General features: G+C 36.1%; 2 protein-coding genes across 3 annotated transcripts in view; one reads left to right on the top strand and one right to left on the bottom strand.

Moving 5' to 3' along the window:
- Nucleotides 1-4,947, top strand: part of TMPRSS15 (transmembrane serine protease 15) — a 73,650-nt gene extending 68,703 nt beyond the window's left edge. Inside the window, exons 25-28 of the mRNA XM_058186213.1 lie at nt 210-305; nt 923-925; nt 2,378-2,517; nt 4,757-4,947. Of these exons, the coding sequence (XP_058042196.1) occupies nt 210-305; nt 923-925; nt 2,378-2,517; nt 4,757-4,915 (398 nt within the window). The 3' untranslated portion in view covers nt 4,916-4,947. The remainder of the gene's footprint in view (nt 1-209; nt 306-922; nt 926-2,377; nt 2,518-4,756) is intronic.
- Nucleotides 4,948-6,951: 2,004 nt separating this feature from the next.
- Nucleotides 6,952-26,501, bottom strand: part of CHODL (chondrolectin) — a 33,223-nt gene continuing 13,673 nt past the window's right edge. Inside the window, exons 2-8 of one of the 2 annotated variants that reach the window (XM_058186401.1) lie at nt 19,916-20,228; nt 19,058-19,215; nt 18,220-18,267; nt 17,778-17,864; nt 13,985-14,087; nt 9,241-9,319; nt 7,881-7,990 (exon numbers count right to left, since the gene is read on the bottom strand). In XM_058186401.1, coding sequence (XP_058042384.1) covers nt 7,988-7,990; nt 9,241-9,319; nt 13,985-14,087; nt 17,778-17,864; nt 18,220-18,267; nt 19,058-19,215; nt 19,916-20,228 — 791 coding nt within the window. In that variant the 3' untranslated portion in view covers nt 7,881-7,987. Of the gene's footprint in view, nt 7,991-9,240; nt 9,320-13,984; nt 14,088-17,777; nt 17,865-18,219; nt 18,268-19,057; nt 19,216-19,915; nt 20,229-26,501 lie in introns of both variants that reach the window. The other variant, XM_058186400.1, reaches the window with a different exon arrangement.

Below are 26,501 nucleotides of genomic sequence, written 5' to 3'. Positions count from 1 at the left end.
TGCAGTTTTGCCTTTAGGTTATTAACAGATTAGGGTCTAAATCTAAGAGATATTTTAAAAAAATTAAGTATAATTTCCAATAATCAACATCATAAAAGTGGTAACCCTGCTAAATTTCTCTGAAGCTTATTTTTCAGCAAAACAATGTGTGCAATGTTATTATTAAAGACTGGAGAGTGCAGGTATAATTGTTCATTTCTTTTACACAGATTATATTCAACCCATTTGCTTCCCAGAAAAAAATAAACAATTTTTGCCAGGCACTAAATGCTCTATTGCTGGCTGGGGAAGAACCACACAGGAAGGTATGTCACTGTAGTGTTAAATCTTTTTCTTCAATTTATTATATTTTCCTGATGCAATCACTATAACTTAAGAGTATAAAAACATTTCTCTTTCAGATGTATCAACTGTCATAATATTAGAGTACATTTTATGAAACAGATCCATTGAAGCTTTATATTAATTTTCCAGCCACAGTAATGGTTGGGAAAATGTACATAAGTGTTTTTTTCCAAAAACAAACTTTGATTTTTTTAAAAAATATTGTGTAGATATTACATTAAAAGTAGGAAAAGAAAACCATTAAAATTGTTGGCTTCTCATATAAAATGATAAACTAATCATAAAGAGGTAAAGATTCCCACGCAAAAGCAGTTTTTAATGATTAAACAGAAAATAAATAGGATTAAAACAGATATTACCATAGAAAATTCATTTTTTTATTTTAATAAAGGCATCTTGAATAACCAGATATTAAGTGAACTACATAAAGAATACATATTATTGACAATAAATTAGATTTAGACTAGAAATACATTTCAAACAACGGAAGCCACCACTGAGAAGTCCTTATTCATTATTCATAATTGTAACTCATATTACACATAGCCAAGGAACATGGAACATGGCCTTAAATGAGCAAGTAGATTGCAGGAAACATAGAAACATATAGAAAGGTGATCCTTGGTACCTCCAAGTGGTTTAAATTTAGCCACACAAAAAAAATCTGACAAAGAATGCAGCTAAACAGCTAAAACTTGTTTGCTAAATAGCACAATGCCTTAGAATGGTTGTTTTTCAGTTATGCATAGATCTTCCCTATAGCATATTCCTTGGTCCCCTAGTAGGATTTGCAGTTAAAAACGCATATATTTATTCTGCAATTGCAAAGCACAGAAACTTTTCTAAATTGGGGTCCATGAACTCAAACTACAGCATAATATGAAAAATACACATAATGTCACTTAGGTCCCAAGCTATCAAGCTGACCATGTACAATAAATGTCTTTTGCAGAACAATATTTAAAGGTACTAATAAATAAGGGAAAAACAAGCATCATGCAGCGCTTTCAAGACTAGATTTATTATGGCATAAATGGTAATGGACTAGAGCAAAAGTCTTCAAACTTGGCAGCTTTAAGACTTGAGGACTTCAACTCCCAGAATTCTCCAGCCAGCTGGCTGGAGAATTCTGGGAGTTGAAGTCCACAAGTCTTAAAGCTGCCAAGTTTGAAGACCTCTGGACTAGAGCCTACCTCATGAAAGGAATACAGTGATGCACAAAATGTTGTGCTCCATTGTTACTACACACATGGGTGCAGAGAATAAAAATTATAAACAATGTATCTATGCCATAATCAATCTGTTTCACTTTAAGGATGCCACAACTATCAGCTATTCTATTCTTCCAGCTGGAGCGTACTTATGTCAGAAACACTGAATGACAGAGCTTTTCTATAAAAAAAATAGCAGAAGTGAGAAACAGATATTTACTTCTAACTTCTATATGTATTGTATTATTATGATTCTCTGCAATTACAAATTCAAAGGTCAACCCTGTAAGTCAGAGATGGAATGTCACACCACCTAATCAAGCACTTTTTTTGGAACTAATAACTTTTTGATCTTGACAAGCAAAAATAGATAAGGGAGGGAGGAGCAGTTGTTAGAACAAGCTGAAAGCTAGAAAACTGTAAGAGCTTCTTATCTGTGCCATTCTGTGAGCTCTCACTAATTTGCTCCTATAATCCATTCTGGATTTTGTTTACATTTGTACTGAATTACAACTGTGCTGTGCATGAATAGAATCTCCATCTGGTTTTCTGTGCAGCTTGGAAAACTGCACGGAAACCTTTTCCATCTCTTGCAAATGGAAGCTTGAGCTGGAAGGTGAAGATAAAAAGTGGTAAGAGAGCCACATTACTTACATGAGATGTAGCTTTGGGGGAATGAAAATACAATGGGGCTTGCATGGGCCTGCTCTGAAGATAAGTCATAGAGTATAGGAATGACTGAATACTGTATATTATTTGACTTACATGATATGTATCATTTTATCAGTTAAACAATACATATACTTCTGGTTTTCAAATAGATTCAATCTCAAGTATATTGCAAGAAGCAGAAGTCCCTCTTATAACACATCAGAAATGCAAGGAACTGATGCCAGAGTACAATATTACTGAAAACATGATATGTGCTGGGTATGACAAAGGTGGAGTTGATTCTTGTAAGGTAAATGGTAACAGTGTTTGCATTGTCATAGTATAGTCAATAAATTATTCATCAGTTTTTCTGATTCTTTTTTAGAATAGCGATAGCACTGCTTCACAGTGCTTTTACAGCTCTAAGTGGTTTACAGAGTCATCATACTGCCCCCAACAATCTGGGTCCTCATTTTACCCCCTTCGGAAGGATGGTCAACCTTGAGCCTCGTGAGATTCGATCTGCCAAATTGCAGTCAGCCAGCAGTCAGCAGAAGTATCTTGCAGTACTGCTTTCTAACTACTGTGCCACCATGGCTCTTAAAGCAATAAATAATATAAACTTTATATATAGAATAGAATAGAATAGAATTTTATTGGCCAAGTGTGATAGATACTAATGAGATAAAAGTAAAATTATAAGGATTTTTTAATCATAATTACATCACTGCTATTACATTCTGCTTTCATTTATTACTGTATGTTACTTTGAATTAGTTTGAAGAAAGTATTTTGAACATTTAGAACTCCATCCATCAAGGAAATAATAAAATAATCCTTACTAGTACAAGTGATGTACTGTTACAAAGGCAGTGAACTTTGAGCTATGTTCAGCAAAAGGCTTTCCATAAACTGTTTTCTCCTGTACTGAAATCAACTGGACATGAAGCTAGTTTAATACTTTTAATAGCCACAGTCGCAGTTGTTAGAATGCAGTATTGCAGGCTACTTCTGCTGATCACCGGCTGCCAACAGTTTGGCCAATTGAATCTTACCAGGCTTCCACACTTCCGAGGTGGGTAAAATGAGGACCCAGACTGTTGGGTGCAATATGCTGACTCTGTAAACTGCTTAGAAAGGGCTGTAAAGCGGTATATAAGTCTAAGCGCTATTGCTATTGGTATTTCTGCTCAGATTCAAATCCATTATTCAAGCTTGGCAATGCTGCTGGCCAGGTGTTCTGTCTGGATAATGGTTACCAATTGATGAATTCCTTGTTCTGCATATGTTTGGAAAGGAAGCCATCACTTTTTTTCTCTTGGGGCGGGAAGGTGCATCTTTGAGGTCATGTAGTTTTCACTGGTAGACTCCTTGCATGAGTCTTGTTACCTTGATACCTCTCCCCTCGCCTCTTTATGCTTAAGTCTTTTCCATCTGGCATATCTCCAAGTATGGCAGCAGAGAAATATTACCTTTTTTCTAATCATTTTGGCTGAAAGGAAAAAAATCGTAGTACTAGTGTCAACTTAACAAGGGAGAGAGGTAGGGAAGGAATGAAGTTTCATTCAAAATTTCACTAGTCCATCAAAGAACCTATTCAAAAAAAGCCTAGCCTAACTATTGAAATCCAATAGATCACTTGTTCTCCTTGACCAGCTATAATTAGTGCTTCAGAAATTATCAGAAAAAATAAATTATACATATAATCCCTGTTATTAGCATTATAAAATATTATCAAGCACCAAGGGATTAAGGCTTCTGTGTATGTGTTCTTCTCCTCATATATAGAATCCTCAAAAAAGCTACAGAGAGAAGTAAGTGACTAAAGGGAATGGGCCATGCCACCCTTCTTGCAAGCAATTAACAGAAATAGCAAAAACACTTAGACTTATATACCGCTTCATAGTGCTTTACAGTCCTCTCTAAACTGTTTACAGAGTCAGCAGATTTCCCTCAACAATCTGGGTCCTCATTTTACTGACCTCAGAAGGATGGAAGGCTGAGTCAACCTTGAGCTAGTGAGACTCAAACTGCCAAACTACTGGCATCCGGCAGTCAGCAGAAGTAGCCTGCAGTATTGCATTCTAACCATTGTGCCGCCATGATTCTTACATAAAAATACATAAATTACAGAGACTGAGTTGACATAACAGCAAAGAAACAGCATGGCCAGATCCATATAGGCACAAGTAATAGGCATAACCTTTGGAGCAGAGCATCAAAATATGGTTGAAGGTTGCCTCAATGCCAAGACAGAAGCAGGGTGATAGATAAATTCATTTCAGTGAATTTATCTTACTGAAGCATTTCTTGCCCATGGTTAACAGATTGGGTAAGGGATCTTTATGAAAGGTATTTCTTTCTTCAATACTTATATGAACATCATGACATAACTTTTACACAGATCAAGTATGTTTCATTTAAACTTATGATTTACAGAGAAACTTGCAGAAATATTAGATAAAACTGACGGTGATCTTATTAAACAGTTACGTTCATAGTAATAATATCAACAATAACAATATTTTAATTTTTCTTTGTCATTTCAGGGAGATTCCGGTGGGCCTCTGATGTGTCAAGAGAATAAAAAGTGGTTTCTAGCTGGTGTAACATCCTTTGGCTATAAGTGTGCACTTCCAAATCGCCCTGGAATTTATGTAAACGTTTTTAAATTTGTAGACTGGATAAAACGTACCATTAATTATTAGCAGTTTTTTAAAAACTAGAAAGAATGTAGGATTGAAAAAGAATGTGATTATAGCATCTATGCAATAAAGTTTGGCAGAATCAGGCAAAAATTAATAATTCAAATTATGTCCAAGTTTGTGTTAGAAGTGATCTGAACAAGTACTTGACGTTTCACTGATATTTACCCAGAAGTTGCAATGTTTTTCTTCCAGCTACTATCTTAATGCTTCAATAAGAAAAGAGAAGGGTAGCTCAGATACATACTGATTTGTTGAAAATACAATTCTCAGTAAAACTGTGCCTTTACACTTATTGAGAAGAGCAGTTGACGACGTCATGAATTAAACTCTTATACAGAATCTACTGCAGATAGGCTGTGAATACATTTAAATAATAAGTATTTTTCTTTTGTAAGAGATTTGCAAATGACTGCTTTTTTCAAACAGTAATGATATTTCAGTATATATGTCATTGCTAAGGCTCCAATCAGAAAACCTTAGTGATATACCTCCCCAATGATTTCCTATTAACTCAGTTTATTAAGAAAGTAGTCAATGCAAAGTGTATGTTTAGTTTATGCAAAAATTCAGGATACAGTACTGATCAGCAGTACTCATGAAATTCTCATGTCTAGTCAAATGAACTAGAAAAATACTATGGATCTAATCATTCAATTCAAGTAGGTAACTTTTTATTCTCAATTTAATTAATTTTAGATTTTTTTTCCTGAGGTGCATGATAGAATAACCAAACAACTACTGCATTTACTATAAGATGGAAATCTTTGAAAAATAACTCATAGCTATAAAAACCAGCTTTCTATTGAAATCAATGGGATATGCTTTTATACTATTTTTGTGAAATAACATATGCATATATTTCATTCATTTTAAATCATACTGTCAGAATGTGTTCAAGACATTCCTGTATTTTAAATGAAATAACATTAATCTAAATTTAGATAAGAAATATTACAAATTCAGAAAGAAGAGCCAAACTTATAACTGTAATGAGAAAAATGGATCTTAGGATTTAACAATTTATAATTTATAATTCTCAAATCATAGAATTTTAGAACAGAAATTTGAGAATGGATTCAATATGTATATTTCAGTCTCAGTTCCATTGCAGCTAATGTACAAGTATGTCTGCTATTAATACATGCTTCCATGTTGGTCAAGAGTCAGAAAAATTCCAGCATCATTTTCTTATTTTTAGGAAATGACCAGCACAATAGCATCAGACTCAACTTTTGGTGATTTCATAGATATCTCTATGTCATTTTCTTGGTAGCAATATGGAAGTAATATTGCTATTGTCTTTTATTTTTTGAGGGAAGAAGGGAGGCAAGGGCATACTTGTTTACATCCAAGTTTATCCTACAGCCATGATATTTCCTGGAAGTCTTTGATATAACACAATCATTAGGATAAGGAATATCTTTCAATAACCCAACATGCATAAGGGAGGTATATTAGATCAAATTGATAAAACATCTGTATGATGGAAGTTGAAAATGGCATCTTTAGCAAATCTGAATGCGTACAGTTGTTTACAGATTCTTAATATAGAATTGTGTGCAGTTATTTACAAACACAAAGTGTGTGCGTATGTACTGGTATGTATGTATGTATGTATACACACACACACACACACACACACACACACACACTTTTGTATATATTCTCTAGCAATCTTTTCATACTTATCACTGTCATATAAACAATGCCATACTGAGGATCTATTTTGCAGATCTGAGCAGTTCTGAGGCAGTTTCACAAATACTTTTCTTGGTCTTCAAATCTAGACTTTTGCAAATAGGAACAAAAATCCCAAAAGAATAAAAAGACTCTTAGCTGTCTGCAGGAAATATTTGCAAACTGTTATTTGTATCAAAGGAAATATTACAAGAAAGATATTCTAGCCTTTGAATTCTATTTTCATTGTTTTCTTATCTTGAATCTATTAAAAAAAACCTGTACACAATTTCTTTATATATTCAAGTATGCATAAAGTGATGCTATACAGGAGTGGTGTCAACCTCTGTCAGTCAGGGACAGGAACACGGGAGGGAGGGAGGGAGGGAGGGAGGGAGGAAGGAAGGAAGGAAACTCTATGAGTGTGTACATTTCATGATTTTTAAGTGTATAAGAGATAGCATTTCTGAGTGGCATCAAGGCGACTTCTCTTTCTCACAATTTAAAAACAAAACAACAAAAACAGAACAGAACAAGATACTAGTATGGAATAAGCTGTCAACCATACATTTCTGTCATTGCTTGTTCCAATAGTAAAGCAAACATAGGAAAAGCTACTTTCTCTTTCAGCTTATTTTCAGGGAATTGAATGTACTAATTCTACTGTTTTTGTACTAATTAATATGACCTGAGTAGAATAATTTGTGCTAACATTGGACAAGCATTATCAAAAATAGATGGTAGCAAAGAATAATCAAGTACTGTGCATCATTTTCTTTGCCTTGAAAAAAATCTCATCACTCAAATTAACACTGATAAATATTTTTACATATATGAGATTACAATAACTCATATTCTAGTCTAGAATTTTTTTATGCAAAGATAAATCATCTTAATACACCGTAAATTCATATTAGCTGGAATTACAGTCCATCCATTAGCGAGAAACAATACAATATATATGAAATTAATAATGGAAATAAATGTTAAAGGTTAAATTAGAAATATTTGTTCTACAATTGACATGTGGAATGAATTCAAAATGTTCTGTCTATCTCATTAGTATTTGTAACCAAGTTACTTTCCTTAGCAAAATAATCATATTCTTATTTTCTTTTAGCTGGCCAAGTTTGCTATGGGATTAAAAACCAAAAATCATGTATAAAAAATGATCCAAGCAATAGCCTCAAGGGGGAGCTTCCACTTCATTCTGTTGATCTGTTGCAATTTCAAGCCATTCCAAACTAATATTTAACAAGACAATCTAAGAGATCCTGAAAAGTATCATTCCTGCTTTCTTTTCAGCCAGTTTTCTATACTTCCAGGTTACTGTCCTTTCTTGGGTTCTTAGAAATCCACAGTGTTGACTGGTCAGGACTGGTTTTTGTTCTTCCTTTACTGGAAAATTAAAAACACAAATCCATGGCTATACATTTGGTTCACATAATTTTACATATTCAATTAGAAACTCTGCAATAAAGGAGGGTGGTAAAGAATAAATTATAAAAAAAATACCTGAATGTTTGTATTAGGAATATTGCTTTGTTTACCCTGGTTCAAAAGCACTACATACATATAGCATAAAACTGATCTTAGATTTAAGGAAGAGAGCCGAACAGCCTATAAATCTTGTGCAATATTTAACACTCAAGGCCTATACCAATTAGCTTATCGATGACTTAGTGCCAATTAAGTTTTGATAAATAACTATAATTAAAGCAAAAAAACAAAATATTAGCAAGAAGAAAACAGCAACAAAACTGAAGAAATCTGAGGAAACGGCTAAAGATTTTATAAAAGTGGGAAATCTTCCAGTGAAACAAGCACCTGGCCAGGTAAGTACTTGAAGACCTTCTTAGCCAGTGGCTTCAAATTCTATTGGCATAGGACAGTGTTTCCTAACTTGGAAAATTCTCCAGAATGTGAAATTTTACTCCTAAGGCTAGCTGGGGAATTTTGGGAGTGGAAGTGTAGACTAGTTGCGATTGCCCAGGTTGGGAAACATTGCTGTAAGACAAGGCAATATCAATGTAGCAGTCCATATTGAATGAAACGACTGTTTTAATGCCAACCTCTGAACAAAAATTGCAAGCTGTTTGACAGCGAGGGCTGCGTTTGGAGTGCTGCGCCATGGACTATATTCCCCAAAGGAGGGCAGCATAGAAAGTAACCTTTTATTATTCTTTGTATATTGAAAACTTTTACTTCTTTCACATTAACAATTGCAACTCAATGGCAATTTTTTTTTTGATTGGCTGCAATCCTATAGGTTTTGGATGATGATGGTGGTGGTAGTGATGATTCATTTGATTTGCTTCCCATTTTTCTTCTGAAAAGGCATTCAAAATGGTTGTTTTAAATATTACAGCAGCATGGAGGGAAGCCAAATAAAGCTATTAACGTTGCTGCTGATTTTAAAGGATTTCCTCTGAACAAATGTGGCAAGAACATATTCCCCAAACTATTGTTCAGTAGGAACACTGCTAACTTTCCATGAGTTTATAAGAGTTTATCATAATTTCAGGACTGTCAAAGCTCAAAGTATACAACGTTTTTTAATTTTTTAGAAGAATACTGGGTAGCTTAGACACTGACATTCTGCCTTCAAAACAGAATCAAAAAATGACCTTAGAAACTGAGCAATGTACCAAGTTAGAATCTAAATGTTCTGTAAGGGATTCAGATGATAATGGAGATGAATCATTGAAGCAGTTTCTCCTTGCTTCCCTAGAAGAAAGAAAGGGAAAGCCTCTAAGCATGAATGGTTTGCCATAAAGCACAGGAGAAATGCTTGGTTCCTAATATGATGAGTTAATATCTGCATGTCCAATATTGTTTTCTTCTTTATAACCAAATATTTATTCAGTATTGCTAACCTACATTCTCTAAATATTAGATTTAACTTCCTTAATTCCTCGCTAACATATCACACATTTGGGAGGCAAGAAAGAATTCTTTGCTGCTACATTTTTTTTCCTGGAGCTCATAAATATAAATATTTATATATGGAATTTCTACTAAAATTGCAACTTTGTATCAACTCCTTCCTCTTGAAACATTTCATTAACCCTCCTGTGTTTCTTACCCATGTTTCCGGTTGTATGTCATACACCCTGTTCAGTGGCAGAGAGTAAGCCTGTTACCTTGTTGGAAACTGAATGTCATAATTACCATATAATTATTTACATGCATTCTTCGCAATCACCATTGACGTTTTGGGGAACAGTTTGCAAATTGATTACATAAATACTGCAAAAGATTGTGCAAAAAGCTCTAACAGGACATCTTGTGAGTTCTTTGGACCTAGTAGATGGCAGTTTGCAAATTGATTACATAAATACTGCAAAAGATTGTGCAAAAAGCTCTAACAGGACATCTTGTGAGTTCTTTGGACCTAGTAGATGGCCTTGATTTTTTATTATTATTTATTATTTATTTATTATTTAGACTTTTATACCGCCCTTCTCCCGAAGGACTCAGGGCGGTGTACAGCCAAATTAAAAATATACAGTATACAATATTAAAACAACAAATTAAAATAACATATTATATAATGGCCGAAAAATTTAAAAGTTTAAATGTAAAACCGTCAAATTGACCCCAATAAAACACACCCGGGAGGTTACATGAGGCTGGCTCCAGGAAGTTACCAACGCTTCTTTGTTGGAGGGTGTTTTCCCTGCTGCTTTGAAAGAGGCGGTGGTGAGGCCCCTCCTTAAGAAGCCCTCCCTGGACCCGGCTATTTTAGCGAACTATCGTCCAGTCTCCAACCTTCGCTTTTTAGCGAAGGTTGTTGAGAGTGTGGTGGCATATCAGCTTCCTCAGCACCTGGAGGAATCTGTCTATCTGGACCCGTTCCAGTCCGGTTTCAGGCCCGGTTACAGCACCGAGACGGCTTTGGTCGCGTTGGTGGATGACCTCTGGAGAGCCCGGGACAGGGGTTGTTCCTCTGTCCTGGTTCTTTTAGATCTCTCAGCGGCTTTTGATACCATCGACCATGGTATCCTGCTGCGACGGTTGGAGGGATTGGGGGTGGGAGGCACCGTTTATCGGTGGTTCTCCTCCTATCTCTCTGACCGCTCGCAGACGGTGTTGGCAGGGGGGCTTCCTCCAGGATTACGACAACTACCTGACCTCCGAACCTTCAGACGTGAACTGAAGACTCTATTATTTCAGTGTGCGGGACTAGCCTAAGATAAAATGTTTTAGCATATTTTAATGGGGTTTTTATTGGTTTCTATTGTTTTAGTGATCAGGCCATGATAATATTTAGTTTTAACTGGGTCTTAATGTTTATTTATTATATTGTTTTAATATGCCTGTGAACCGCCCTGAGTCCTACGGGAGATGGTGCGGTATATAAGTTTGATAAATAAATAAATAAATAAAGTACCCCAATTTAAAATTATTAAAATTCAAATTTCAGAATTTAAAAATTAAAAGTTAAAAATTAAGCCAGTCCTGCTTGGATGAACAAGTACGTTTTCAATTCACGGCGAAAGGTCCGAAGGTCAGGTAGTTGATGCAAACCAGGGGGAAGTTCGTTCCAGAGGGTAGATGCTCCTACAGAGAAGGCCCTTCCCCTGGGGGCCACCAGCCAACATTGCTTGGCGGACAGCACCCTGAGAAGACCCTCTCTGTGTGAGCGTATGGGTCGGTGGGAGGCATAGGGTAACAGCAGGCGGTCCCGTAAGTACCCGGGCCCTAAGCCATGGAGCACTTTAAAGGTGGTAACCAACACCTTGAAGCGCACCCGAAAGACCACAGGTAGCCAGTGCAAACTGCGCAGGAGCGGTGTTACCCGGGAGCAGCGTGTGGCTCCCTCAATCACCCGTGCAGCTGCATTCTGGACTAACTGAAGCCTCTGAGTGCACTTCAGGGGTAGCCCCATGTAGAGAGCATTACAATAATCCAGACAGGAAGTGACTAGAGCGTGAGTGACCGTGCATAAGGCATCCTGGTCAAGAAAGGGGCGCAACTGGCGAACCAGGCGAACCTGGTAAAAAGCTCTCCTGGAGACGGCCACCAAATGATCTTCAAACGACAGCCGTCCATCCAGGAGAACGCCCAAGTTGCGCACCCTTTCTGATGGGGCCAGTGACTCGCCCCCAACAGTCAGCTGCGGTTGCAGCTGACTGTACCGGGGTGCCGGCATCCACAGCCACTCCGTCTTGGATGGATTGAGCCTGAGTCTGTTTTTCCCCATCCAGACCCGTACGGCTTCCAGGCACCGGGACAGCACTTCAACAGCTTCGTTGGGGTGGCCCGGGGTGGAAAAGTACAGCTGAGTTGTCATCAGCGTACAGCTGGTAACTCACCCCAAAGCCACTGATGACCTCGCCTAACGGCTTCATATAGATGTTGAACAGGAGAGGTGAAAGGATCGACCCCTGAGGCACCCCACAAGTAAGGGGCCTCGCAGTTGATCTCTGCCCTCTTCTCAACACTGTCTGCGACCGGTCAGAGAGATAGGAGGAGAACCACCGATAAACAGTGCCTCCCACTCCCAAACTCTCCAACCGGTGCAGCAGGATACCATGGTCAATGGTATCAAAAGCCGCTGAGAGATCTAACAGGACCAGGGCAGAGGAACAACCCCTATCCCTGGCCCTCCAGAGGTCATCCACCAACGCGACCAAAGCTGTCTCAGTGCTATATCCAGACCGGAAGCCGGACTGGAACGGGTCCAGATAGACAGCTTCATTCAGGTACCGGGGAAGCTGCCATGCCACCACACTCTCTACAACCTTCGCCAGAAAGCAAAGGTTGGAGACTGGACGATAATTACCCAAAACAGCTGGGTCCAAGGAGGGCTTCTTAAGGAGGGGTCTCACCACCGCCTCTTTCAAGGCGGCGGGGAAAACCCCTTCCAACAATGAAGTATTTATAATTTCCTGGAGCCAGCCTCGTGTCACCTCCTGAGTGGCCAGCACCAGCCAGGAGGGACACGGGTCCAGTAAACATGTAGTGGCATGTAATCTCCCCAGCAACCTGTCCACGTCCTCGAGAGCCACAGAATCAAACTCATCCCAAACAACATCAACAAGACGCGCCTCCGTCATCCCATCTGGATCATCACAATTTTGGTCCAAACTATCTCGAAGCTGAGCGATTTTATCGTATAGATAACCACTAAACTCCTCGGCACGTCCCTGCAAGGGGTCATCCCGCTCCTCCTGATGTAGGAGAGAGCGGGTCACCCGAAACAGGGCGGCCGGGCGGTTATCTGCCGACGCAATGAGGGTGGAAACGTAAAAACATTTCGCATCCCTCAGTGCCACTAGGTAGGTCTTCGAAAAAGACCTAACTAGTGTCCGATCAGCCTCGGAATGGCTGGACCTCCAGGTACTCTCTAGGCGTCTTCTCTGGCGTTTCATCTCTCTGAGCTCCTCAGAAAACCAAGGAGCCAATTGAGATCTGCGCCGGGTCAGAGGCCACAAAGGCACAACACGGTCCAAAGCCCCAGCCGCAGCCTGTTCCCAGGCCGCAACTAGTTCTTCGGTCGTGCCGTGGGCAAGATCTTCAGGAAATGGCCCAAGCTCCGTCAGGAACCTCGCGGGGTCCATCAGGCGCCTGGGATGGAACCAGCGCATTCGTTCCATCTCCCTGCGGTGGTGAGCGGCGGTCTGAAAGTCTAGGCAGAGGAGAAAATGATCTGTCCATGACACAGGGACCGTCACTAACTCTCTTTTTGTTAGTTTGTTTTAGGACACAGCCGTTCTTAGTATATTTGAGAGGTCCTGCATTGCCATGAAAATTGGGAAATTCTACATTAAAGTAAGATTAAATATTATAAAAATAAGTGGATAGAAAGTTCCGCACTGGAGCATTGTTTAACTTTTCTTCTGCAACAGCATTCCCACTTCATAAAACAAAATGAACAGTGGCCATAATATTCCAAGAGGAGATGGAAAATGGAATGATCCATCTTTGGAAAATATTTCATTTGAATATTTCCAAAGCAGGAAATACTATTGAGCATAATTACTTTTGCTTAAAGCAGAATATATAATAGAATATATTGTTTCATATTGCAAAGCTTATATGCTTTATTTTGATGTTAGACTGAAATGCTACTTTTCTAATGAAGTTATACATAAGTAACAAGCTTATCTATATTGGTTTAATAATACTATTTGATCTATGACAGGGCCACAACTAACTCCCTCTATTTATGCTGCACATTTTATCTTTGAGTAGTATCTTTATCTTTTAAATACGTTCTTCTACAATACATCCACTATGCAATATTATGGATGTCATTCAGGATGACTAGTTTTGTATTTTATGTAGACTGGACTTGAATATGAGTAAGTGACAGATGGAAACATATATTCCAAAGTATACAAATCACAGATACAAATTGTCATGTTTGATAAAACACTGAATTACCTTTTATGAAGCATCTGGAAACAGCAAGTCCCAAAAGCCACTAATATCAACAACAACAGTGGTATGGTTGGTATAACAACATAAATTAAATTAGGAATTAGACCTGCAAGAAAAAAAATATTACACTTTAAAATATAGAAGGATTAGCTTTGTGTACTAAAATAATAAATATTTAAATATTTTACTTGCTTGGTGTTGACACCATGCAAACCAAGGACTCTGAAAACAGGGATTATATGTAACTAAATATTTTAATCCTGAAATTTCTTTAAAGCACTAATGGCAAAAATAATTTTTCCCTATAATATACAACCAAGAGAAAGTTTCAAAATGTATTTTAAAGTTGCTTATTCTAGTAATTTATCCACCAATGGGATAGCAATAGCATAGACTTATATACCGCTTCATATTAGCCTCAATAATTTAGGCCCTCATTTTACTAACCTCAAAAGGACGGAAGTCTGAATCAACTTTCTGCCAGTCAGAATCAAACTTCTGACAGTGAACAGAGTTAGCCTGCAAAGCTGTATCTAACCACTGCACCACCATTGCTCCTTTGGTTATACAAAAAATATAACCAAAAATCTGAATGAAGCAGAGTACAGAGGTCCAAATTTTGGTTTACCCGGGCTTCAATGTGAAGAGAAATTGTCTTGGCCCACATATAAAATATATATTTAATGCAGCCATATACTCCGTTTCTCAGCTTGACACATAGGGGGTAGGAAGGAGCTCTGGAATGCCAGACCAGACATCAACAACTTATTATCTTGTGGGAACCAAGATCATCCCAACAGGTGTTGACCAGAGACTGAAAAGTTACCAAGGAGATGCCAGTAAAACGTATATGGACAATGTGACCTGTGACAAGGAGGGAAGGGGCTGACTATTATTTTACTCTACTGAAAGTGCAGGAAATAACTAGAGCTGGTTTTGCATTTCAAAAGTGTTGATATGATGTACTCAATAAAGCAATTCTTTGAGAAGGCTGAAAGTCTCAGAGGTGATAGATTGGTTGGGTTCATTACTCGGAACCTTGAAATAATGTTTATAAATCACATAATAATGTTAAAAGTTTACAATCTTGTGGGGCCACATTACAACTGTCCAGGCCACATACAGCTCATAGGCCACAATTGGACACAACTGTCTTAGAACATGTGAAACAATATATTTTTTTCATGAACAGAGTTCCAAGGTTTACATGAAATTTGTTTCGATGTATATTCAAATTCATATTTTTTAATCTGAACATTTCAGCCAGAGAACACATTTTAAAGGTAGTGTAGAAACCAATTTATAGTTTTAGTTGTTATGTATGGTACAGCTACAAACTGAGCCAACCTGAATTCAGTTTAATAAATAACATTCCTTAAATACTATGTTCTGTATCTTAACAAACTTGGAGAGACTCTTTATTTCCCAAATATCTTATTTCTTATTCATGAATACATTAATACACAAAATTTAAAATCTTCATCTGCCATAAATAATTCCCTTCCTTCTGACTCCCTTACCTATAGCATTCATTCATTATAGTTTTCCTAAATCCCAATCAAATTGTCTTTTGATTCTTTATCTGTTTATCTTCAAATTAAATGAATCTATCATATCAGTCATATGGGGTTGGGAAGCCTGTTGCAAGAACACCAACAAAAATGGTAGTAATGGTAATGGAGAATAGAAAACCATGAATGCAATTCTGCAGAAGTCTTCTCACTGTTAATTATCATAACGTCATTTAACATTTATAATCACTTTACTCTCTTTAGTTTAGTTTAAGGAAAGATCATTGCTGACAACTACCTAAAAACCACCTTCAGAATTCCATATTGCTAACAGAGGGAGAAAAAAAGCAAAAGGTCTCTCATTACTTTCTTAAACAATATGCACACAAGAATGTAAGGCAAATTTTCATTGAACTTTTTTAACATGGGTGGAGGGGGACTGGTGAAGTAGTTCACTAGAAAATGGGCTAGAATTGACTTCCATTATGTAGCATTTATTAAACAGAGCTGAATTCAGTGTATCTAATTTAATATATTCAATTTAGACACCAACCAAATCCAAATTGAATCTTGCAACATACAATAAAACCAAATGAAATAGAAAATATAATAAAAGTTATAAAAAGAGAAAGGATAAGAAAATGAATATAGAAGAAGAACAGATTGTGAGTCCACTAATAACATTCATGCTCCCAAACTTATCTAATAGGATTTCCCTAGCCTGGGTGAACAGCCAGGGTTTTAAGACTTTCTGGAATGCCATCAGCATGGGTGTCAGATGAATATCGGAGAAACCCCAATCCATATGGCAAATCCCATCACAGAGATGTCATCCTGCATCCTAACAGATGGCAAACTTTAATTGAAGGAATTATAAAAATTACAACCCCAAGCAAAGCCTCCAAGTCCAGAATAGAAACAATTGGTGCACAAGATGAATCTGTACAAAGGCCCCCGCCTTCAACAGGAGCTGTGAATCTAGAAAGATCCCCAAACTGTGCGCCTGCTCTGTGCCACTCCATCTAGAGCCAAAGATGATATGTCACCAGAACCTACAGTGCTTAAAATCCAAAGCCACTCTATCTTGCCAGGATTAAATTGGAGCCAGTTTCTTCCAGTTTCCATGCATTGTCATTGCAGCACATCACCCAGAGTAATACATGGTATTATTGGCATACTGAAGATGCTGCACATCATGAATGACCTCCCCCAGGAGTTTCACATAGATATTAAAGAAGAGTGGTCAAAAACCTGAACCCACCCCTTACAACAGGAGCTAGGGTTAGAGATATCCTCATCCCAACAACACTTACATGTCATAATCATCAACTTGAATCTTCAGTCTTGCTGATTGTATTACATAGTATCACACAGGCATACCAAGGCATGCCACTGCATTCTGGATCAACTGAAGCTCCAAGTAGTACTTAGGAGCAGACCCATGCATATGGCAACAGTCAAGCCTGAGATAATAAATGCATGAATGATCCTCTGTGCTCCTTATCCAGAAAGGAATATAGCTGGTGAATCAGTTGGAGCTGTACCAAGGCCTTCCTTGCCACAACATCTTTCTGCTTCCTTATTGATCCTGAAGATGCACTAGGATTTAGGGAAGCAAAACATTCACCATGCAAGCATATGGCACAAAGCATAAAAGTTATCATGTGATTTATCAGCAACTGTGTATATTTCTAAGATGCTAGCTTTGGGATTTCCAAGTTTCCACACATGCATAAGAGCAAACTTGCTACAATACACCATGTTCTTGTTGTCATGGCCAATAGGGCCACTTTATTTTTTATTTATTTATTTCATGAGCTGCCATTTGTAAAAACTGAATTAAGAAAAATGTTAATTGCAAAAATTCAAATTTCAAGTATTTGTTCACTTGCCAACATTTTATTGGATTTTATTTTTATTGCTGTCCATTTCGCTTGCATTCATTTATGGTTTTTTTTTTTAATTATTTGAATTTATATCCCGCCCTTCTCCGAAGACTCAGGGCGGTTTATATTGTGTTAAGCAATAGTCTCATCCATTTGTATATTATATTCAAAGTCAACTTTTATTGCCCCCAACAATCTGGGTCCTCATGTTCAATTGGCATTTCCAGAAAATTATACTTGAAATTCCTTATCTCACTGCAATTTACTTTCTGTTAAATGTAGGATGTCTATCCCAATATAAATGTTATATCATTTTTCCTTCAAAATGCTAAGTGCATCTAATTGGACTTTCAAAATAGCATTCTGAAATGTGATCTAAAAACTAAATATATCAATTACCACCAGTTTCAGTAACGACCAATGGAAAATCATCTTCTGACTTGCTTGGATCATTAGGCTTCACGGCTGGCACTGTTGCTTGAACTTCTGAAAAAACAGTTTTTTGGGGGGGAAAAGAATAATAAAGTTGTTTTCTATGTTTTTGCATCTGCTTTTGTGATTATACTTAGACAAGGTAACAAAATTCTACAGCGAATCATTTTTAAAGTAAAGTGTGGGTGATAAATTCTGGCTACAGGCTTTATTGCAACATTGGAATCACATCTGGAATAAAAGTTACCAAAATATGCTATAAAACACACAACTGGATATTTTCTGAATTGCAATGATAGTTCAAATGTTCCAACTTAGCCTGCTTTTTTAATCTGTCTGATTGTTTCAATTTCAAAAATAATTCAGATTTTATTTCTCGACATCACAATTCGGTCCAAAATGTTCTTACCATGATGTGAATCTGTTTTGTCTCCTGATTCTTTTTCTACAAGGTCTTCTGTGAAATCAATAAGAAACATTTATGTTTACTGTTTTGTATGCAACATCAAAAATAACTGTAATAAGCTTTTTCAGTCTTTATAACTACCCTTCCCCAGACTACTTTCATTTGGAAAACCAAATTGAATACTCATTCAGTTCATTTTTCAAATTAATTGGACTTGTTGCTGTAACTTTCAAGCCTCAAGAGGCACTAAATTGTGGAAAACTCATTGAAACATGAATATGAAGCACTGTATTTCATGGAATGATATTTAGGTAAAAACAAGCTCCAGAACTTTTTTTAAAAATTCTATTTTTAACCCATTCTTATTTCAAAGATCATGTGATATATATGTGTCCTGTTTTCACAGAATACCCAAAAGTAAAAACAGTGAAGGATGTATATATGAACTATATATAGTAGAACAGATCATAAATTAATACATTCTTCTATACAAATATTTTATGAAGCACATTGATCTTACTTGGTTATTATTTTGAACACATTATCTGACCTAGTTATGAGACTAGTTAGGTGAGCTTAACTGTGCTTCTATAGCTCAATATCAAATCTATAAAATCTATTAGATTGCTATTGCACTGAATGATTTAGCAGCCTAAATGTCATCAGTATGAAAAATTCAGAAGACAAACACAAAGGCAGTAACATTATTTAACAGTAAACTATATTATTCAGGGTTTCTTCCTTAGTTCTGAGTCTAGTTTGCAAGGAAAGTGCCACTGCTGATTTATCTGTGCTTCAAAATTAAAAGATTGCATCAAGAACTTGGTTTATCATGCCCTACCTGACTTATACTTGCAGATGAAATTGTGCTTCATGTTACATCTGTCGTCATTCCATTGATAAAGATAAGGTCCTCCTAAACCTGGATTTGCAGTTGGCTGGTGATACATCACAACACAAGCTTCACTCCCACAGGAAGGCTCATCAGTATACCAATTTCTATAAAGCAGAAATATAACAAATGCAAAATATAACTTTTGAATCTTTATTATTCTGTTAAATAGGTTTTTTTTTCTTCCTTTAGGTTTTCCCATATTCCCAAGTTAGCTGAGAGTTGTACTTTGTGCAACTCCTTTATTACATTTTTCCATGTCAAATAAGCATCAGTTGTGGCAAAGATCTATTGCAGAATTTATACTAAAGTTACCAAAAAAACCCTAAATAGAAATTGTTGGCTTCCAAACCCATCATGGAAGGGAAAACTATTGTATATGTAATGGTCTGTAAAAAATATGTTTGGAAACATTATTGAATGATAGTGCAGAATATGGGAAGAAAGAAATATGTTATCCAAGATTCAGTAACAAGTGAAGCTAAAAGTCATATTCCACTATATTTGATGGGCAATTCTTGGTAGGAAACTACCTATCATCTCACTAACACAGTAAAGTATTATATATGAATAAAGCAGAATGCAAAATAATGGTATAAGAATAATGATGAAAACCCATGCTGATGTGGGAAAGCAATAGAAAACTACAGTATGAAACTCACAACTGTCTGATAAAACCAAGATAATGCAAGAATGGCCTCTCAACACAATCCTCAAGTTGGAGGAGATTTTTTTTGCTTCTAGCTCCATATACATCTTGGTCTTCTATTGCTAGGAGTTTTGGAATAAAATATTAAGAGCATTTACCTGAAGAGGGAACTGCTTCCATCTGTCCATTTGTAAAGATCAGGACAGGCACTGGATATGGTTTGTCCCTCTCCATTTCTCCATAGACCAATCCAGAAATCTCCATCAGAAATCCCAGGACCTGATTTTGTGAGATTCTGTAGCATATTTTCTATCAGTTTCTGTTCTGTTTCACTTTCTAGACTGAGAAGTACTCCACCACCCATTTCACAAGCTTGGCGAGCCTCCTGAAAACCCACACGCCGAGACATGTCTTGGAAATAGGCAATCTTGTAGCAGGGATGTGCTGAATCACCATAGCATATCTTTTGACCTAAAAAAAGAAAATACCACAAAATAACACTGAATAATTTCTTTTAGTCATATCCATAGATTTCAGCTACATCTTTTATTATATTAGAACTCATTTATGTTCAGACAATATTGTTTCTCCCTCTTTATTATTACAATTAAAATTTTAAAAGGAAAGACACAATGCATGCATAATGCTTGGTACGTTTGGAATTACCCATTTGGAAGCATTTTTATTTCACCCAACCAGTGATGAAATCCAAATTTTTTAACTACCGGTTCTGTGGACATGGCTTGGTGGGTTTGGTGTGGCTTGGTGGGCATGGCAGGGGAAGAATACTGCAAAATCTCCATTCCCACTCCACTCTGGGGCCAGCCAGAGGTGGCATTTGCCGGTTCTCTGAACTACTCAAAATTTCTGCTACTGGTTTTCCAAATAGTTCCAAATTTCCACTCCCAGTTCTCTAGAACCTGTCAGACCTGCTGGATTTCACCCCTGCATATATATGACATGAAGAAGGCAAAGAAAAGAAAACATAGGTCTACTTCCTTTTATCTGTGTATATGAAAATTAAAGTATTATGAATCCACTAAACAAGCTAGTAAATTGTTCACATGTTATAGTTTCATTCTAAACTGTATTATTGCCCATTTTGGGCTTTGATGGAAAGCTATTATATATTTCTTTTGCAGTCATGGAAAGTTCTTGAAACAACATACATGAAAAGGCGTTTTATTTCCAGGAGGTGGCTTTCCAGAAATGTTTCAGCTTATTCGTTCTTACAATTTGAGCATGGGTTGGATTGTAATGTAGCCAAAAACATGACTTTATGCTTACTTCATAATTTTTCTATCAAAAATATTCAAATTTAAATCTTGGGTTTTAACCATTCAATATACTTGCTCCACCACTGAATATATCACATGTCATTATTTGACATTCTAAAGGCTTTCTTTCTCTCTCAACAGAGGGGAAGGGATATCTCCTGGAGAAACAGGGTTTTTTGCTTGTGGATATTTAATATGTTATTATGTGAGATAATAGAAATGCAAAACTGGAAAGGCATTCTAGCTACCAGAATGTGCAGTAATGACTTATAACCCATTTTCAAATTGTAATCACACACAAGCCTAGGTACATATGTGCTACCTGTTCCCAACTCTAGGGGGCGGTGCCAGTGGTGAGATTCAAATAATTTAAGAAATCTAATGATTTCTTCCAACAACCAGTTCACCAAACTTCTCAGAAAGTTAACGACCGGTTCTCCCGAAGTGGTGTGAACTGGCTGAATCCCACCACTGGGCGGTGCTCATCTCAGTTTTAAAGCTGAAGAGCCAGCACTGTCTGAAGACGTCTCTGTGGTCATGTGGCTGGTATGACTAAATGCCAAAGGCGCATGGAACGTTGTTACCTTCCCACCAAAGGTGGTCCCTTGTTTTCTATTTGGATTTTTAACGTGCTTTCGAACTGCTAGGTTGGCAGAAATGTCTAGAGAACTTGGTAAAATGGAAATAATTTTTATCTCTTAAAAATTATCTACCTTAAAATAGATATCAAAGTCAGGTGTGAATAAACGAGACAAATTAAAGAGCAATGGTTTCTTAAAGATCCGATGGTCTCCAGCAACAAATCAATACTAGGCCCAGACAAATTAAATAATCTATTCCTGCCTAATATATACATGTAACTGGTTTGTGCTGTATGTTTCTTTTTTCTCTCTTTGCAATTTATATGAAACACCAATGATTACACACAATATCAATTGTTCTATAAAGAAGAATTTTATTTCTTTTCTTTGGATAACCTCTCAGTGAAATTATAATTTCACTAGATATGGGCAGAGACTAATTGCTTATTAACTACTGTGCTGTGGAGTCTTTAATTGCCAATGCCATAAGATGGGCCATTATGCTGAAGCAAGCTGGCAATAGTTGGAGGAAAATCAAAGGTTATGACTGAGTGGTGAAGAAATAAGATCTGATGAAGGACCAAGACTCTGTATTTCATAACAATCTCCTAGAAAATACCTGAAGATCAGAATTGAAGATAGAACTGGGATTCATGTTATGCAGTTCTACTGAAAATCCAAGCAGGGAGCAAAGCTCAGAAGACGTCCAGGAATTAATCTCCCTGGAAGAACTTCAGCAACTAATCTTGGAAATATCCTGAAAACCAGAATCAAAGTAGGAGATTGACATAGGATCTAATCGCTAATCTCTTCTTCATCAACTAAGAAGATGAAAAAGAAATGTAGACTAAAATGTAAAGTTAATTAAAATGTATTAAACTGAAGAGTAACAAGAAACATAATGAACCTGAAAATGACCCATTGAAGCTATTTTATTAATTTAGTTTCTAAAAGTATTTAATTCACTATGAAAATAATTAATCCCTTGTTCATTTACCTTCTCAACCTATAATGTAATACATGCTAGCTAACCAACAATGTTTTTTGGCTTTCCAGAGGAGAAGCAGATCAGTCTCTGTAGAAAAATAAATAAACAAACAACTGATCTCATACCAACAACTGCAATATTCAGGAAGAAATGACAAAATATTTCAATATTCAAAGATAGTACATTGATGACCCCCAGGTTACATTCTCCAAAATAGAAATTTCATTGAGAAACTTCAGAAGAATCAGAACTAATGAAGAGTTTATTCCATTCATTTTTGCTTGAATAAATACAAATGCTTCTCAGTTCTACTACAGGTGTTGATTAACATAGCAAAACTGAGATTGCCACCAATTACAGATGTTATGAATTTGTACTTTTATATTTTATTGCATTCAGAATGATTTCCAATCTTTGTGCATTTATATGAGTTTATAGAAAATTGGAGATACAGGCACCAGTTCAGAAGAATATTTCATGTGCCTGCTTTCCACAAAAGCTTTGTATGGCATAGTAATGGTGTAGCATTAGTAATTTTCTATGGCATAGTAATTTTCTCACACTAAAATTGGAAGCAACTAACAAAGCATGGAAGTCATCACAAGATTCCTGCTATTCAATTATGGTTAGAGAATAAGAAAGAATAAGGATAAAATATGATTGCATGGATAAAAAAGGGGTTTTTATTTAAAATATTTGTATGCCTACCCATCTTAAAGACAAATGTGGATGGCTCACAAGATAATGCCTGTTTCTCTTAAATTATTTGTCATGTCTCCTGTTCTCATTTGCAGTAATTTCTTTAGTTTGTAATATATCTGCTTCTCTAATATGGTCTTTGGCATATTATTTTACCACTTAAATTAGGTCTCCTGGAGTCACAGCAAGGAGTGGTCCATCCATAATCTATCATATGATTATCAATCATCCTATTTTACCATTTTGTAAGAACGTTAATCTGTTGATTAATTAAATTAAGCATTACAAATGTTTTACTGCAGTGTTTTCTTTTGTACTGTCAGTGTAACTTAATTAGAAATAGAATCACATTATATTATGACGCTCCAAAAGCAGCTGCTGGGGCATAATTTCATAACTGTACTCTGCATATTGTTAGAAACAGAAACATATATAATTTAAGTACTTTTTTTGCTGGCCAAGCACATTTTCCTGGTTTAACATTCCAAGTAATCTTTTATTTTTCTGTTTAGAAATGATTTTATATCAGGTTCTTACAAATACAATCCACTGATTGTATTAGTTACTGATTAGTCATTAGTTACTGATACCTTGTGATTCTGAACAAGTGTTCAGTAATAATAGAAGAACTATCTAATTAATTACATTAAAGATTAAAACACAAGTAAAACAAATATTCTAAGATAAAAATATTAAATATCTATTTAAAAAGAAAGATCTCTTATCTTTCTTAAATGGCAATTAGGATGGAGGGGCCAGCAGTATATCCCATAGTGCAAGACAACCATCAAAAACATCTCCCTCTTCTCCAATCTCCTCTTATCTCACAGCTTGATATTTAGCAGACCCTCTCTAGGTGCCTTCATAAGACAAGGAACATATTGGCTAAGTTATTCCTGTTTATTCTAGAAAATACTGTATTCTAGATGACACTGTAACTACACCTAAAAAAGTTTCCCATATAGACTTATCTCACCACCACTTGGTGGTGAGGCTAGAGTTCTTCCAATATCACTTAAGAGTCAATACAAGAAATAGTATGAAAGTGTTCCACTTTCTTTTACCTTACTGTTGCTTTGGAAGCATTTTTTCATTTTTATGACTTCACTATTTTCTCTGTCAATATTTTCTTAGCTTCTTGTCAAAGAACAATGTCTTTAAATAAATGTATCACCCAAGACCTTTGAAAAGTGGCTTAGGGATCAGTATAACAGTAGGGATCAGTATAACAGTATAACAGATATATTAACAGTAGGGATCAGTAGGGATCAGTATAACAGATATATTAAAAAGTATTGTTATTTGTAGCTTGTAATGTTTCAGGTATTTCCCCAATTCTTTCCACTAGTCATATACATGGAAATCAAGTGATGTACATTTGTATACTGTATACATTTACTAGGTTTAATGTAAAGCAATATAGTAATTTTAACTTCATCCTGATGAAAAAATCTGGGTATATCCATAAAAAAATTCCCTTAAGAGGTCCTGGGTAGTTTAAAATATTTAATATGTACTATGAATGGAATAATTAAGAACTGTTCCGTATTTGCAGAAATACACCTTTGAAATGGAAACAGCATGTGTACGATCAAAATTTGTATGTATATCTTACTCAGCAATGTTTTAATATTCATAAATTTCCAAAAGATATACTGGCCTTGTTATACAAGGGAAAAGTTTCTTCAATTACTAAATAAATATGTTTAAGACAGAAAGTGAAACTATTTTTAGATATTTAGACACTTCTTAAGAACAGAAAATACAGGTAATCCTTCACTTACAATAGTTCATTTAGTGACCCTTCAAAGTTACAATGGCACTGAAAAAAGTAACTTATGACCATTTTTCACACTTATGACCATTGATGCATCTCCATGGTTATGTGATCAAAATTCGGATGCTTGGCAACTGAGTCACATTTATGACAGTGGCAATGTCCTGGGGTCTTTTAATCACCTTTTGTGACCTTTAGACAAACAAAGTCAATGGAGAAACCAGATTCATTTAACAACTATGATATTAATTAAACAATCGCAGTGATTCACTTAATAAATGTAGCAAGAAAAGTCATAACATTGGGTAAAACTCACTTAAAAATTTATTACTTAGCAACATATATTTTGTGCTCAGTTGTGGTCATACATTGAGGACTACCTGTATATTATTTTCTTACAGCATTTGTGCACCAAATTATTAATTATGACTATTACTATTTTCTATATAAGTGGCAAGTATCAATATTGGCATTAGTTCTCATCCATAAATTTAAGACAATATACAACAAAAGAGTGAAATACATTTATTATTTGTTTACCTAACTGAGCCTTATTTACTATTCCTTGATCATATAGAACTTCAACTTTAAATAATGTAATTAAAATTATGTTTTTTAAATTTTAAATTATTTTAAATTATGCTGGCAACCAATGTGAAGATATCTCTCAAGAATACGCCAACAGTCTGCTCATCGCAAATTGACAATACCAGTGTCTTGCAGAGATCTATGGTAGCCTCCTGCCCATTGGGCTATCTGAGTGTAGATGTGCATTACTTTCTCTGAGGTGGACACCAAATACTACTTTGAGAAATCACAAAGGAACAGATATTTTCAGTTGACAGAAGCAGTACAATTTTGAAAACAGAGGCTGAAAAATATTTATTTTCCAAACCTAGTCTTACTCATCAATTTTATCTGCAATATCTAAAATGATATTGAAATATAGTATATCTGAATGCTGAACAATAGACCAAAATATGTGATTTATGGGATTACCTAATTTCTGAGACTTGCACAATGCACTAACCATAAGCTAATTATACTGACTGGGTTCACATAATTGGTTGTTATGTGGTTACCTAATCTATGGTTCAATGCATCATGCAACTCTAGCCAAAGATTTAAGAGTGCTACTCAGATTACACTGTTTAGCTTCTCAAGGGATTCAGACAGCACATAAAAGACATGAAGTATTGCCAAGCATTGCTTTGTTTGGCAACCCTCATTTTGCAAATGGTATAATATAATTTTATAAACATATTCAACACCACCAATCTTGTTTTGCCTTAAGGATTTGAGCTATATAAGCTTATCCCTCAGAAAAGTAACAAATTAAAATTTGACAGCAACAGAAAGTATTTAATGTATGACATGTATACAGATACACTGAGCTATATCCTAGTAAAAAGTTACTGTGTG

Source organism: Ahaetulla prasina, chromosome 5, assembly GCF_028640845.1.
Source record: "Ahaetulla prasina isolate Xishuangbanna chromosome 5, ASM2864084v1, whole genome shotgun sequence".
Taxonomy (NCBI): domain Eukaryota; kingdom Metazoa; phylum Chordata; class Lepidosauria; order Squamata; family Colubridae; genus Ahaetulla; species Ahaetulla prasina.
The sequence above is the reverse complement of the archived record's forward strand: the minus strand, read 5'-3'. Positions and strand labels throughout refer to the sequence as shown.